This window comes from Triturus cristatus, chromosome 10 (assembly GCF_964204655.1).
Source record: "Triturus cristatus chromosome 10, aTriCri1.1, whole genome shotgun sequence".
Lineage (NCBI taxonomy): Eukaryota > Metazoa > Chordata > Amphibia > Caudata > Salamandridae > Triturus > Triturus cristatus.
Genome location: NC_140593.1, coordinates 858,630,018 through 858,646,015, shown reverse-complemented (window position 1 = coordinate 858,646,015; position 15,998 = coordinate 858,630,018). Strand labels below are relative to the sequence as shown.

Here is a 15,998-nt window from a genome sequence, read left to right as displayed (position 1 = left end):
GAGCCTTTTCTGTATTTAAAACATTGAGATTTCCACCTAAGGCTCGTTTGGTTATGAATTCCACCGATATTGCTAGGTGCAAAGTAAAGTGGGGAACAAGACAGAGATGGCCACTGTCCCCGATATTATTTGCACTTTTTATTGAGCCTCGTGCTATTGCCATTAGGAATGATGTATTAGGTAAAGCTCCTTTTGATAAGATATCTAAAATTACGCTGTATGCTGATGATATTGTGATTTTTTTAAAGACCCGATTTGGAGGTTCAGCATAGGGTTTTTAATATTTTCTATGGGTTACAGGAGGTGGAAGGATATAAAATGAATATGTTGAAGACACTTTACTCTTAATACTGCCCCCTCTGGTTATGCAGAGACCAAAGAGATACTTGTGAATATACACAACTGTGAATATAGCTGATCTTTTTAAATGAAATTATATACCACTATTAGACATAACGAAGTCCTTATTTATGAAATGGAACTCCCTCCCTCTTTCAATCATCGGTAGAATATCGCTAATTCAGATGTCGGTTTTGCCTCTATTACATTTTTAATTCGCAGCACTTCTGTCTTTTTTGCTCATGAAATTTGTTAGAAAAAGTGAGGGATTGTTTTCTGAATATATCTAGAGCACCTACGTTGGCATTAAAAAATATTGTATAAACTAGCAAATGAGGGAGGGCTGGCCCTCCCTGACATGAAAGAATACTATTTTGCGCAGATTGTACAATCTTATTCTTGTTTTTATAGCATACATTCAGTTTATAACATGTTGGATAATGATTTTATGGGTCAAATGCTTGTGCAATATACAATCAGGACTTTCTTCACTTACTAGGTCACCCAAAAAGTTTGATATAAAACATTGTTGTGGGTGTTAAAAAAGAAAGAGCAGATGTTAAGATATTATGGTATTCCATGTCTCAATGTATAAACTCATCTAGAAGATATTTTATTAGAACAACATTCACTTTGGAAAAGGCCATAGCTCAAGGCTGGAGAATGAATGGGTAAATTTATCTGGCAGATTTTTGAAACCAGAATGCATGGAAAATTTGGGAAAATATTGAACTACATATTAGATTTTCTAAGAGAGCTATGGTATGGCCTTACAATCAAATTTTGCTCATAATAAAGAATACAGATCCGAAAGCAGTTATGGTTAAAACTGAATTAATTGAGGGTTTTGTAGAGATAACTACAAGTAGATCCATAAGATTTTTGAAAAAAAGGCTGGCCGGACTTAAAGAGATAGATGTTCTTCCAAGAATAATTCAGAAATGGCAGCCAGACAATACATTTACTATTTCAATCGAGACATAGAATATTAAAATCGTTGTAATTTTTGTATTCTTAAAGAAAAAAACTTTCGTAGAATGGAATTTATACTAAATGTCTATTGTATATGTTTTTAAACAGAATTAACTCACAAACTCCAGAAAATTGTTTCAGATGTTTACTGCAAGGGAAAGGCAGCTGGACGCATATAATATGGCGATGCTCGAACAAACTATTGGGCAACAATATTGTAATACTGTAAGACCGTGCTGGATATAAATTTGCCAGATGATTCATTATTAATCTTATTCTGACTATCCTTCACATTCGGAGCTAAACTCAAGTAATCACAAAAAGTTGCCTACAGCAATGTTTGTAGCTCGGTCTTTAATGTTGCAAAATTAGAGTTAATGTTTATAACCACATTTGAACATTGGAAAAAAATAATAGTGAAAGTGAAAGAATGTGAAAGACATTATGCATTAAGAATTGGTTTATTCAGGAATTATATTTGGCTCTTTGGAATCATTTTGTATAAAAAAGCAGAATGGATCAGATTATGTAGTTATAGATTGTAATACTATGTTCATTTATTTTGGGTCGGTGCAATTCCGAAAACTTAAGAGGATGTATATATAGATGACATTTTTGTGTCTTGACCGCTGATGTATATGAAATGATTGTTAGCACAATTTTTTAGTCTATATGTATAGCTGATGTAATATCATAATTAATCCAATGGTTGTGACTTTTCCCAATAAATACATTTTGAAAAAAGAAACTCATGAGCAATAACCTATTGCTATTAGAGTTTGTTAAAGCAGTTATAGTCAGAGTATGGCCGGGCCCCCTTGCGGCCATCTGGTGAACAGCAGCACTGAGCTGCTGTTTATTGAGTGAGCACTAACATGGGTGAAAGAGTTATAGTTGACAAATTGGCACTTATAGCTTATGAATACACACATATAAGAACCACCACTTTTATGCAGACATGCATAGAGTGTAGAAAGCAGGATCAGGCTAGGTTGTATAAGAATGCAAGGACACAGATTAACCTACAACAGATTGAATTTTTAGATTAGAAGTTTCACGCCACCAACCCATGGCTAGGAATGTTTCTCAAGCTGTGCACCAGTACTATTATACTTAACAATATGTACACAAGACATTTATAGTCATGAGCACCAGAAAGATTGCTGCAGGACTGCCAGTGTGACTGTATGAGAGCGGCTGAGAGACAGACAGTGAGCATGAGAGAATTATTTATACATTTATGTGGGTTGCTGTATTTGCTCTCAATAAAAGCAGCATGCTTTCAAAACACTGAAACAAACACAATTAAAAGTATTTTTGCAGGGTCCGCTATGAAAACATTGATATCCAAATGCTAGGAAAATATTGCAAAACGAGGATTATCCACAAATCATAACCTCTGAAAAGTGGAAACCTATGTATAAGGCCACATGGACAACCCCGGCTCTGGCTGGATGACAGTTGGCTAGTTTAAGGATGACCAGAAAAACACATAAGATGGTGGACGGAATGTTGTACATTGGCAAAACATTCACCCCCAGTCACAGATCTGGGTTTAATCCATCGTTATTTTGCTCACCACGCCACCCCAGTTCAGACATGGCCATATGCAAATCAGTGAAACCCCGAGACCGGTCCTAGGGTGCTTGTTTCCAGTCCAGGGAGGACCTGGCTTGGCAGTTTGGGCTGGAATGTTCCCATGATGCACAGGGTCAAGACTGATTTGCATACGGCTGGGTTCAAACTGGAATGGCATGGTGAGCAAAAAAACGATGGATTTAGGCCCAGATCTCTGTACTGGGGAGAATGTATGACATTGTTCTGCATTCTGTCCATCAACTGTTGTTTTTGCATTATTATAAGGATGAGACATGTTTGAGGGTCTTCAGCACTTCTCCTAAAAGCAGCCCTAAGGGTGTAGCATACAAGTTTCATATGGACATATATGATGTGCCAGACAAACTATGAGCTTGGTTACTCCCCCGTATATTGAAGAGTTGAAGAGTTTCCAAGGTTTTACTTCAAAGATTCATATACATCTATGCTACTTCAGCTAGCCTCAATATAAATTATTAGTAGTCATCAAATAATTTTGGGGAAAACTCCAACAAATCTCACTGAAGAGGGGGGTGTTGGATCAGTGACCTCATTGCAAATTGAAACAGAGTTCCCAGAGTTGCGTTCAGCTTGCTCACCAGCCCTTTGCTCATTGTTGCCCACTGTTTGTAGTGCATTCCCAGCATGAAGATAGCTTTTATTAACCGGTTGTGTTTCTGCTATAGCTGATGGTATGAATGTCACCATGTACCAGAACTGAAGTACTTAATGTGCCCAGAGGAACACACAGTTGAGACAAGAGCCCAGTCTATGGATGACGAACAGCCACGGGTTTGAGCATTTTATTGAGCTCTGGTACTAAAGCTGGTCAGACTAGTGGTGGCCCCCACTTCATTATCATCCGCATTGTTTCCTTTTCATCCAGTGCTGTGAAATTTTCTGCAAAACTGATGGGCCAAGCTATGGCGAAAAGAGTGAAGGCCACCATACTGTACGCCACAGAGACGGGGAGATCGGAGTCCTACGCCCAGAAACTCTGCAAAATCTTCAAACGGGCCTTTGATCCAAAGGTAGGAGCAACGGGAGTGGAGAATAGACCACCCTGGAATTGAATAAATGAGTGAGAGACAGAAAGATCAGGCATGGAATTTAAAGGTGAAAACATAGCTCAGGTGGTCAAGGCATTTGCTTCCTAAATGCATGTACAGTTTTAAGGCTACACTCCCAAATCTTGGTAGGGCACTATTTTCATGGTTAGTAAGCCGTGGGGATTGTGCTGCAGGCACTATGAAACAATGAGGCACAATTAATGTAAGGCATATGAAGAATTTAAGGAAAAGTTGGTATGGCAAATACAAAAGGTTGGGAAAAGAAAAGAGTACGAAATTTGCAAATATTAAATAGGATCACAAAATATATGAAAGAAAATAACAAAACTTGAACAAGACGGGTAATTGGTCGTTGTAAGCATATAATATAGAGCAATTAGGGGAAGAGAATCATAAACTAAATGGGTCAAAAGGGCTGGAGCTTCATGCTTTCCCAGTGCTGAGCAAGTAACAGAATCGAAGCACAGGAAGATAAAAGTTATTTTTTTTGCTATGAAACAACCTGTTTATAAGTGAAAGCCAAGGACCGAACTCCAGGTATAACGGTTTCACAGTGTGTAACTGTTTAACTGTGAGATGCACAAAGAGCAAGTTTAGGCAATCCAACAGGTCTCGCCCTTTTGGATCTACTGGTTTTGCCAATGCCTTTTGGCGATGCTCTACAGTGGTATCCCAACGCGGTGTAGTATTGTCAGAATGATGAAATGCATTTTTAAAAAGGCGGGATTATGTGACTACTTCTGACAGTTGCTTTACTTCACTGGGGTGTGCATGCTGGATGATGTATGATAGCCAGGTCATTGACAATGGTGGGACAGCGCAAACTCAAAAAATGAAACAGGATTGTATAGGTGGTGTGGTAATGAAGGAAGTTGGTTCTATTGTGAAGTGCTCTGACACCTTTGGGTAAAGTCTGCGCTATATAAAATGCATTAAATAAAACAAGAGGTGAAGCGGTGTAATATGTACGTACATGACAATCAGCAGCACTAGGACCCTGCAGCCCAGAGTAACACTAAAACCAGGAAAGGGGCTGGCAGGAATAGGAAGAGGAGGGGCAAGAGAAACATGGGGGGAGAAGGGACGGAACAAGTATAGCACCGGGGCTCCGACCCAAGTTGTGTAAAAGAAATAGATACAATAAAGAATCCTTTACCTCCTCACAGTGTGTCCAGTGAATTTGTCGTCCACTGGATGTGACATCTGGCGATGACGGTGGTCGTGTGAGTGGCTGTGTAAGTGTCTGTGTAAGAATTCACTGGACACACACATATATATATATATATATATCCAACGAAAAGAGTTACCCCAAAGGAAGAGCCTTCACACAGGTAGGTACAGCTAAGGAATTTTAATGAAGGCTGCTGCGTGTGGAAATTAGCATCTAACAGCTGCTTTCTGAAGCCTGACGCGTTTTGTGTCTCTGCACTTTCTCAAAGGCTTTGTGTAGAACTTTGCAAAGCCACAGGTGCAACTACTTTTTAAAAGGAAGTCCAAACCTCAGTGGGTGTGGCCGCTCGCACGGCCTCTTGGAACCTGTAGTTCACTTCGTATTGCTCAAGCGAGCTGGCACGCACATTTCTCTGTTCCATTAAATTGAATCCCAAGTGGGTGCTGTGTGATGAAATTCCACTTCGCCAGCATCATTCCGCCACCATAATACAGCACCTGTCCCACAATGCGCACACCAGATGGCGTCGCTGGGTCTGCTTTCGGCGGCGGGGCTCTTCCGCAGCTGGGCAAGCAGCACAATATCCAACGAAAAGAGTTACCCCAAAGAAAGAGCCTTCACACAGGTAGGTACAGCTAAGGAATTTTAATGGAGGCTGCCGCGTGTGGAAATTAGCATCTCACAGTCGCTTTCTGAAGCCTGACGCGTTTCGTGTCTCTGCACTTTCTCAAAGGCTTTTCTGTAGATCTTTGCGAAGCCACAGGTGCAACTACTTTTTAAAAGTAAGTCCAAACCACCCCCGGGGCTTTGAAACGATGGGAGGGGGGCCACGCGGCCCCCCTCCTGGAGTCCTTGATGGCCCTGGGGACCGCCACCCCTTAGGGTCAGCTCCTGCAGTGTACCGGGGTGCCCTCCCCCGGGACACTGCTGTTTGCAATGACAGGGCGGGAGCCTTGAGATGTCATCGGTGATGTCACTGACCATGTCATGAATGATGTAATATGTGATGTCATCAGCAGTGCATTGCGGGGGCACAAGTTATAGTTAGCTGAACTAACTATAATGGGGGAATTTCTACAGTTTTGTACGAGTGAAATGTCCAAATAACTATAACGTCCCTGAAACCTATGGTTTTTTCAGTGAATTTCTAAGGTTTTTTATATGCTAATTTCTAACTATAACATATATATATATCCTGGTTTCTGCGAGTTTCCCTCTCGGCATCCAACGTGCCGGTGGTGCTGTGTGCAACAGCGCTTCGCCGCGCACCTATAAAAATCAAACAGAGTGGCTCCACAAATAATAATGAAAGGATCCCTCAGCCGACAGCACTCCGTGTAGTTATTTTGTTGCTTTTAATTATGGCAATAGCACAAGCGCCATCGCGTTTCGATGCATCCCATGCACCTTGGTCATATATATGGTCATATATATATATATAATAACCATACATATATATGAATAATAAGCTTTAATATTTCCCTATAAGGAGATCTCTGACATGGTAGTGGAGATGTAAAGCTATGTTGGTAAAATGATAAGTAATAAGTTTACACTCATAGTTCCTGTTGTAGGAGACTCCACTTTGGGGTGGAGACATATAAGTCTACAGTTAGGTGTAAATCTACACTCAGAAATTGTAAATAGCAAAAAAGTGTAGATACACACCTTGGTGCAGTCGTCAATTTACTACTCAAGAGTAAATCTAAACATGCAAATGAACTTTCGTGAAACAGGCCCTATGTGCTGAACTGCAGAAACAGAAATAAAACAGTCCTTATTAAAAGCCAACTGAAGTAAAGGAAAATAATCTAATATAGTATCCTGCAACATTTAACTACCCACAAAGCCCATTGAGAACCGCCAAGTTTGGACCCGTAAAACACTTTTCTTTAAAACCTAGTGTTACTTCTTGCTGACTTCAATACTAGGCTCCAGGACAAATGAAGGCATTAATGCATTATATCAAGTTTTAAATTAATGAACTAATTCATTCTTAAAACAACAACTGTTGGGTGGTTAATATGAGGTAATATTTGTATTAATGCACTATGAATGCAATGTTTCAAAATCACATAACTCCGGGTCTAAAAACAGCCAAATTCGAGTTAAATTCACAAGTAACTATGGCAGAAATGTTGGTTTTGTACAGTTTACTTTGAGAAGAAAATAGGCCTGTCAGTCAGGAACTAAAAACCCACGGATTTTATAATGCAGAAGACCTACTGAACGTTGTCCTCTGTAACCTAGGCACGCATTAGTGTTCAACCCACCATGTCATGGCAGCTCCATTGGGGCTAGCGGTTTAACATGCACCCGTTCAAATATTGGGATTCTGTACCTGTTCCTCTAAACAACATATCTGTACCATGCACAGGCTGCAAATAGAGGGTGGGTCGGAAATTACAATGTGGGCTTCCCTAAACTACACACCTAGGACAGGACTTTGACCCCCACCCCCAAATGGCATAGTCTGTTCTGGGTGTGGGTTCTGCCTCTCTCCCTAAATTGGCATCCTTGTTGACTCCACCCAAACCATAGCATTGGGGAGTATTGTAGGCAGTCCAGGCACTGTAAGGTATGATCAACTGTGGATGGAGGAAGCGACTTGACCCAAAAAGGAACCAGTTTGAGTGTAACGGCCATGGTCAACAAATGTAGTGCTCACTGGAGGTGGGACATCTAGTAAGGTTCAGATCCTCGTTTCTTTTGTGCTTGAAGAAAGCTATGAATGTATTTACTATTTTGCACTATAAATGTTGTCTTTGTCTTGACAGGTGGTCTGCATGGACGAGTATGACATCATGAATCTGGAACATGAGACCCTGGTGCTGGTTGTGACAAGCACATTTGGCAATGGCGACCCACCAGAGAATGGCGAGGTGAGGAGTGTCTACTTCAAGCAAAGCTTTCTGACCTCATTCTCTTATGTGCGGTTGTTTGTCAGTTTATCATTTTTTCCCCTGAGACTTTGTAGAGAATAGGTACATATAACCACCCATAGAACTTTAACAAAAAATGTCTTTAGGAGGCCATGGATGGTATTGGAAGAAAATGTCACATATATGCTACGTGAGGATCTCATACTTGTGAGCGGTGCAAAGGGCTGGTACTGGTAGTCAGGTTGGATATTTCTGAGTTTAGGGCAGAGTGAGCAGACTACAATGGTGAGCAGTGTTCTAAGCTAATTGTAGGGTATTGTGTGAGAGGTTCCATTTAATGAAGCACTCTTATGGGTTGAGCAGCAGTTTGCCATACAACATAAGCCAGTGACAGGTGAACCTGATTTTTTGACGCAGCACCCTGCACCAGAAAGTGCAGTAGAACAGGCGTCCAGCAGTAGGGTGAACCCCAATTCATATCCCACAGGCCATTTAACGCTAGCTCCTTGTTGGGTAGATATACCTAAGCTTTATGGGACATGGTTGGCAAGATCTTGCCAGCAGTCCCCGAATAATTCAGGACCAATCAGTTCAAAGCATCCCCTACCTAGCTTATATCATCTGATCTGGGCTGAACACTATCAAATCTTTGGGCAGAGCAGTTGGTAGTAGCATGGCACTTAGGCAGCATGATTGGATGAGTTCCACGGGCTTCACAGGTGATGTGCAAGCCTTAATAGACATGCCATTTAATGGATCTCATCTGGTTCCAGAAAAAAACTGATTCAGAATAGAATGCTTTAAAGAAAGCCATGCCACCACACATTCCTTGGGCCTTTCCAGCCCCATAAACAGTTACCCTCAACAATGTTGCCTCTTTCATGGCTACTCCAGAAGATTGGCGTACTGGCTCTGCAAAGGCCTATCGCCCCGCAACAGGTACCCCCGTCCTATCTGTGTGACAGGGGTCGGGATCAAGTAGACATTACCAAGGTCATCAGGTGTAGCAGACTTCCCAGCCCCCCGCGCCTACAGCATCACCTCCAAGCCACTTTAATTTCCCCTTAGTGGTGCACGACGAACCTGTGGGATGCAGATGCAGGCATTGTTGTCAAGTTTGGCAAAATAGAATATGTACTTCAGATCATTCAACTAGGTTATGCCTTTCCATTTCTTTTTGGTCTGCTGCACCTCCTGCCCACATGAGACCATCTTTCAGAGGTGCACCTGTCCATTTTGCTCCAAGAAGTGCAGACTCTTTTAACCAAAGGAGCCATGAAGAGGGTCCCAACCCTAGGAACAGGAACTAGCCTTCACTACCTATATTTTCTCGTGCTGAAGAAGGACGTCTGAGATCTGCACTCTTTAAACGTCTTGCGAAAGTACACATTCAAGATCTTTCCACTGGACTGCCCTAGATCCAAACAACTGGATGTTGGCTTTGGACCTGTTGGACTCCTACTTTTATGTACCCATTCTGCAGTCCTACAGACGCTACTTGTGGCTCAAGGTGGGTCAGGAGGGATTCCAATTTGTGGGGGGCAGATGTGGGCTCTGCAGTGGAACCTGAATTTTCAGTAGGCCCACCCCCAGGGGAACCTGTCAGAAGCCATCTAGTTTTCAGAGGAGAATGCAAAAGACCTGCAGTGGTTGGTCCACTGCAATTAGGCCAGTGACAACCCCCTCTACCTGGCCCACTCAGAGCTGATGATGGTGACAGATGCATCATTGCTGGGATGTGGAGGTCATGCGGAAGATGTGCTGACCACAGACACTGGTCTGTGGCAGACACCTATTTCCACCTCAACCTGTTGGAGTTGCATGCTATTCGCCTGCTTTGAAAGCCTTCATAGCATCCATTAAAGGGAGGCTGATTCCGGTTCTCACAGACAATACCACAATCATGTGATGCTTTAACAAAGGAGGGTCAGGTGGAGTCCTGGGTCCATTACCAGGAGGCTCTTCAAGCTGGCTGGAATTTCAGGGAATTTTTCCGGTTGAGAACCACCTGGCAGGGTGGATTAACTGAGCCAGCTGCGCCAGGCAGAAAATGACTGGAGGTCACACCCCGAAACGGAACAGTGCATTTTCCAGCATTAGGGAGAACTCTTGCTAGATCTTTTCGCAACCTTTTGCACGCTGGAGGTACCAAGAAGGCCCTTTCTTGGAGATGCAATCCACATAAAGTGGGGCACAGGACTCCTGTATGCCTTTCTGCCTCTATTTATCCTGCCCTCAATTATCAAGAATATCAGGAACGACCATGCCAAAGTCATTCTACTGGCTGTGAATTTGGCCAGGAGAGTGTGGTACTCAGAACATCTGGGCATGAGCATCCATCCTTAGATCAGGCTACAGCTTTGGGAGGACTTCCTGTCACAGAAGTAGGGCAGGGTCTTGCACCCAAACCTGCACAATTTGCATCTCCAAGAGATTGTGCTGCAGTAGTTGACCGTCTTTGAGCTTCCACTTAAAGTTGCAAGTGTAATCCTGGCGACCCGGAGTCTTTCTACAAAGCCTGTCTACACAAAGCACTAAGACTAGTTTGTAGTCAGGGTTGACACCCACAACACTGGCCGGTTGCATGCCAAACTGTCAGTTGTCTTATTGTTTGTGTTATTTCTGGTCCAGCAAGCACTTGCATTGGACACCGTTAAAGGTTATCTGTCGGCCTCAAACCAACCATCCTTTTACAAATCACCCATTGTGATGACATTTTCAAAATGTATGACTCCATTGTTTTCTCCCAAATCTTTTGTGATGCTACAGTGGGATCTTAATTTGTTTTTCACTTTTCTTATGTGCACGCCATTTGGAACAATACGTGTTCCTGGTTGTGGTAAAATCGGATCGCCGGGTGAGTGAACTCCAAGCTCTCTCGGTGCAGCATCTTCACACCAACTTTTTCCAAGTGGTGTTAAGGACCAGGGCAGCCTCCCAACATTCTTTGTTCCACCTCACCACTCGAAAAAAAGGAGAGACATCATTGTCTGAATCACAAAAGAGGTTACACTAATCTCACCAAAGACTTTTTGGTGGTTGATCAGCTCTTTGTGGGCTTCTCTGGAGCAAAGAAAGGCAGCGCAGAAAGAGACCGTGGTTGATAGTTCTTTGCATTCAAATCTACTACACACTGGACAAAAAGCAACTTCTGAAGGGATTAAGGGATGCCACCAGGGCCAATGCAGCTACCACTGCAGTTTCTCATAAAGTGCCTGTCCTTGACACCTGCCAGACTGTAACGTGGGTGTCAGTACACAAATTTACAAAGCGCTTCTGCCCCCCTCATTCCGATGGGATGGGCATTTTGCCCATATGTCCTATAGGACGTTTTGATCTAAGTCATCACCACCTTGCGAGGTACTGCTTTGGTATCTATTCAGAAGGTGAGGAATCTGTGGTTAGAAGTATCCATCAAAAGTACAAGTTTTTTTCCTTAGGTAACACTCTTTGTGGTGGATATTCTGGCCCAGATTTACTTACCTTTCACGCAATGCACCAAGTCAACTTTCTGTTCTGCGTTGCGTGAAAAGGAGAGTGATGTGCCAAATTGTTTACAAAATAGTACACTTCTCAGTCATAGGGCTGGGGCACTTCAGGCAGTCTAGCGCCAACACAGGCAAACTTGTGCCATGGTGCAAGGGTGCCAGCATTACAGGCAGGATTGGTTTTGTGCAGGAAGGACTAGCTTCCAGCACAAAAACAATCCTTAGAGGCATATTCCTCTTTGTATGTAGAGGAAGTAACAAAGAGCAATGAAGATATTTCTCCTTGTTGTGCCAGTCTAGGGAAGGCATCCTATTTTGGAACATACCCAGTTTGCTGCCTTTAGTAAATCTGGGTGTGCATCAAAACCCATGACGAATGCATGGGAGCGCCCCTCCATCCCTGATGGAGCTGCACGATTCCAACCATTGGTGCGCATCCGTCGTTATACAGAGTATCCACCAGAAGAAGCATTACCGAAGTGACTTGTTCATATAGAATATCTGAGCTGTTTACGAGAGAGGTGTAGTTCACTGTCTAATGCGTTGTGTTGAATATTTGGGGTATTGTTGTGTGGATGGAAGTGATGTTGTGAGTGCAATAATGAGTAACTACATGGTGTATCTGCACCATGATGGATGCGTACGTGTTTCATTTTTTTTGGGGGGGGGGGAGATGTAATATCTCGATCTCTAGGTATTCTGCACACTTAAGGTCCTCTTGCTGCATGCTATTGTTTAAAATACATTTGTTAGAATGGGAGATTTTACAATGGGAATTAAGGGTATAGCACATCTTTCATGGTTCCTCTAATTACCCTGCATAATATATAATTAAGGCTATTAAAAAGGCTATTCATTGCATGGCATTTAGAAATCTTGACTGAAAAAGTGTCTTTGGACACCAAGAAAAAATTTGTATACTCCATGCTGTTAGGGATTAATTGATTATGTCTTGGTAAACTAAAGTTTCACAACCTTCAGTAGTTTCAACTAAACTGTTTTTCTGTGTGTTGAATATTTACACATGTGTATCTTCTTCACATTTCAGAACTTTTCAGATGCCCTGATGGAAATGTCGTGTCCCACCATTATGGTCCCTCAGCCGGAACTGCAGAAGTGAGTTCATAAAATGTACAGTGCCCAGTGCCGAACATTCAGCTGGGATAGACATAAGAATCTCTATAAACTAAAGGTATACCATCATGATACAACAAGCATTTGCAATGCAATAGGTCTCGCATTTACACAAGCTTGAGCTATTGACATTTTAAATGACAATGCCTTCTATCTATGCTTTAAAAACCAAAACATAAATAAAAGCTTTTGTCATTTACAATGCCACTAGCTCAAACTCTTGTAAATGCGAGACTTATTGCATTGCAAATGCTTGTCTATATGTTTCAATTGGTTGTACGATTTAAAGTTGAGAACCGTCCTATAAAAAAAGACAACACAAATCAAAAAACCTGCACACACACTGGGTCTCTCTTTACCTCGGTCTCTCGCGCCACCACACAAAGGTACCAAAAGTTTGATTCTCACCTCCCTCATGTCCAAAGGCAGCGCCTCTCAGCCTGGCCTCTGACCCTGAGTGGTCAGTCATACAGCCGTGGTCACAAGACCACATTCGGTGCCCAGAGTTGTATTTACCCAGGCCGTCAAGAGCGGGCGGCCGCTGCAAGGGCCGGACGGTCCTCCAAAGCTTCTGAGCGGCGCAAAAAGCAACATTTGTGGGTAAGGTTTAGTGCATGAGTGATTCAGGACATATTTAAACGCTGCTTTTAGATTCTTTCTTTGTTGTTATTCCACAAAATAATTCAGAACCATCTTGTTTGAAATGGGATGCATGTCAAGGGAAGGGCTGTTTTAGGGGTCTTTCTACTTCACAAGTGTCACAAATGGTGGTCATTTAAATGACTGTAGTGATTTTACGGCAATAAGATGTTTCCCCGAGTGTGTCACGAAAAAGGCACTGAAATGTCGGTACAGGAGGGCTTTGAATGTGTGCCTGCGTATGTTAAATCCTGTTTTACACTTCAGACCTCAGAACTTAGTATGGCAGTCAGAAACAGTTGTTGGACCTATGAAAATGCTTAGTCCTCTGTGGCCAACAAAACTGGGAGTGTTACTTCCTGGTAAACACATGACGTCACAGTTACAACGAGAACGGATAAGCTAGTCATTCTCAAAGGTCAAACTAGAGAGGTGAAATTAAGAGAAAAAAGCGTCAACTGGGAGAGGAGTTTTATAAATAAATATCCTCCGAGATTAGTTACAAGTGAAGAGGAAGCAGGAACAATAGTCAAGCATCCTTCTGCGATTCAGTCGAAGCACCTGACCGTTACCGAGAAGCCTTTCATGTTGACTCGTTTGGAAATCTGCCCCACATCTGGTTCCTCTTGTTTCTCCAGAGAGATAGCTCCTCTGCTGCAAGGCGGTTGTTCCAGCACAACTGTTCTGACGTCATCAGAGAAAAATCGAGATTTCTTGGCAGACAAGACAGCTGCCTATAGGGCTGTTTCAAGACCAAGCACTTAGACATACACCTGCCATTGGCACGTGACAGGCAGAGCCGGACTGAGAACGCAAACCAGCCCTGGCAATTAAGTCGGACCGACCCGAGGGAGGGGGGTGCTGGTGGGAAACACTGCTGCTGCTTTTGTTACAAGGGGATGATATTGTTGCGAAACCGGCCCCCGGTAATAAAAACGCCCCATCACCGGTCCAGAACTGGCCGCCACCCTTTCGGCCCACCAGGAAAACGCCCGGTGCCCGCTACGGCCAGTCTGGCCTTGGTGACAGGTCTGTCTGCTCCTTTCAGATGCATGTCTCACGTGTGACGATCCGCCCCAGCTTCATCAGATTATGAGAGGAACGGTCAGAGCTGTTTAGGAAATTTCCACATGACCCTACTAAATTCTGGTTTAATGTCTGATATCAAATATTCTGATTAGTCTTGTAAATTGTATGCTGTAGATGTGACTTTGAGACGCTTTCTTGGTGTAGACCTGTGCTTCTAGCTCTTTGATGAGGGCACAGCGCCGTCTTCTGTAGCTACCAGCATTTAGACACTGCATGCATCCAGCAGACCACGCTGCCCTGCAACACATTTCAGAACCTTGCCCCTAAAGGGGACGCAATAGGCTGCAATGCAGAGCCAGAACCCCTAGAATCACATAATTTCAAAGGATCTTTATTTCTCCGTTGCAACTGTGGTCCTGATTACGAGCCGGGTAGATTGGGAATTTACATGTGGAATTACTTTGCGCCTGATCATGACTTGCCTGCTCTTCCCACACCTGCAGGCAGATTTACTAATATTTGGCACAATGCAACGCAGAAAGACCACTTGCTGCGCTGCATCAAATGGAGAGGGCTCTCCCTCTGTGTTGGTGCACTTGTGGTTGCCAAGGTCTAGCGCAGGAGCCCTTGCACCATTGTACTGTGGTGCAAGGGTGCCTGCGTTACAGCCGGGATTGTTTTTGAATAGGAAGGGACAACTTCTTCCACAAACATAATCCTCTGAGGCTTTTTCCTCTTTCTACATGTGCTGCAGATGCAGATGTAGCGGACATAGAAAGAGGAAAAAAAGAGGAGAAATAAACATATTTCTCCTCGTTATGCCTCCCTCGAGAAGGCGTTCCACTTTCCTAGGTATACTAGTTTTCGTAAATCTGGGAATGCACCAAAAACTGTGGCTGGATGCATGGGAACACCCACGCTCTACCCATAGAACGCCATCCAATGCAGAGTAACGCAAGGCAGCGACTTGTACTGCCTAGCGTTACTCCAGATTTACTATGCCATGCTGGTGGCTCTGCTTCGCATAGTAAATATCACTTGAGGGCTTGTGTTGCCCTTGGTGCGTCACCTTGCGTGATGCAAGGGCAACACAAGCCCTTGCTAAATCTGAGTCCCACAACCTGGATGTAGAACACGGTGTCCTCAACTGCAAGAGCAGCAAGGCCTCAGACCCAGCACAGCTCAACCATTTTCTCTGGCAAGGCGCATGCTCCCTGTGGCCTCCTGCCAGTAGACACTCACCAATAAGTGTCAGTGATATATGCAGGTGAGGTGGAATTATCAGTAGTAACAGAGTCATGAACCGTCTGCTTAGACCCAGTTTCTACATTGACATCGATGTTTGGTGAGTGATGGGCCACATGTCATAAATTAGAGGAATCTCTCGTAATGGACTTCCCAGGACATGGGGCAGTCACCATGTGTCCTTTGGTGCTGATGATAGTAAAGGGTTCAACCTCAAAAGGCATATCAAATGTCCTTCTTCTGTATTGTCTAACAAGCACTCGATCTCCTCTTGTAAACGTAATGTCCTTTGCATGATGTAGTCGGTCAGCATATATTTTCATGTTCTGTTTGCTACCAAAGTCTGTAGTGCGAATGTTTTCCTCACTCTTAGATCTGAGGTTGGTCCGTTGGGCTAGCTTGATTGCAATGACTCTTCCAAACATGAGAGTAG

The 15,998-nt window shown here is 43.3% G+C and overlaps 1 protein-coding gene across 4 annotated transcripts in view; it reads left to right on the top strand.

Annotated features, from left to right (window-relative positions):
- NOS3 (nitric oxide synthase 3) overlaps nt 1–15,998 on the top strand; it is an 819,509-nt gene that overhangs the window by 518,848 nt on the left and 284,663 nt on the right. For all 4 annotated transcript variants that reach the window (XM_085628483.1, XM_085628482.1, XM_085628485.1 and 1 more), the window contains exons 12-14: nt 3,794–3,938; nt 7,926–8,030; nt 12,567–12,634. In XM_085628483.1, coding sequence (XP_085484609.1) covers nt 3,794–3,938; nt 7,926–8,030; nt 12,567–12,634 — 318 coding nt within the window. The remainder of the gene's footprint in view (nt 1–3,793; nt 3,939–7,925; nt 8,031–12,566; nt 12,635–15,998) is intronic.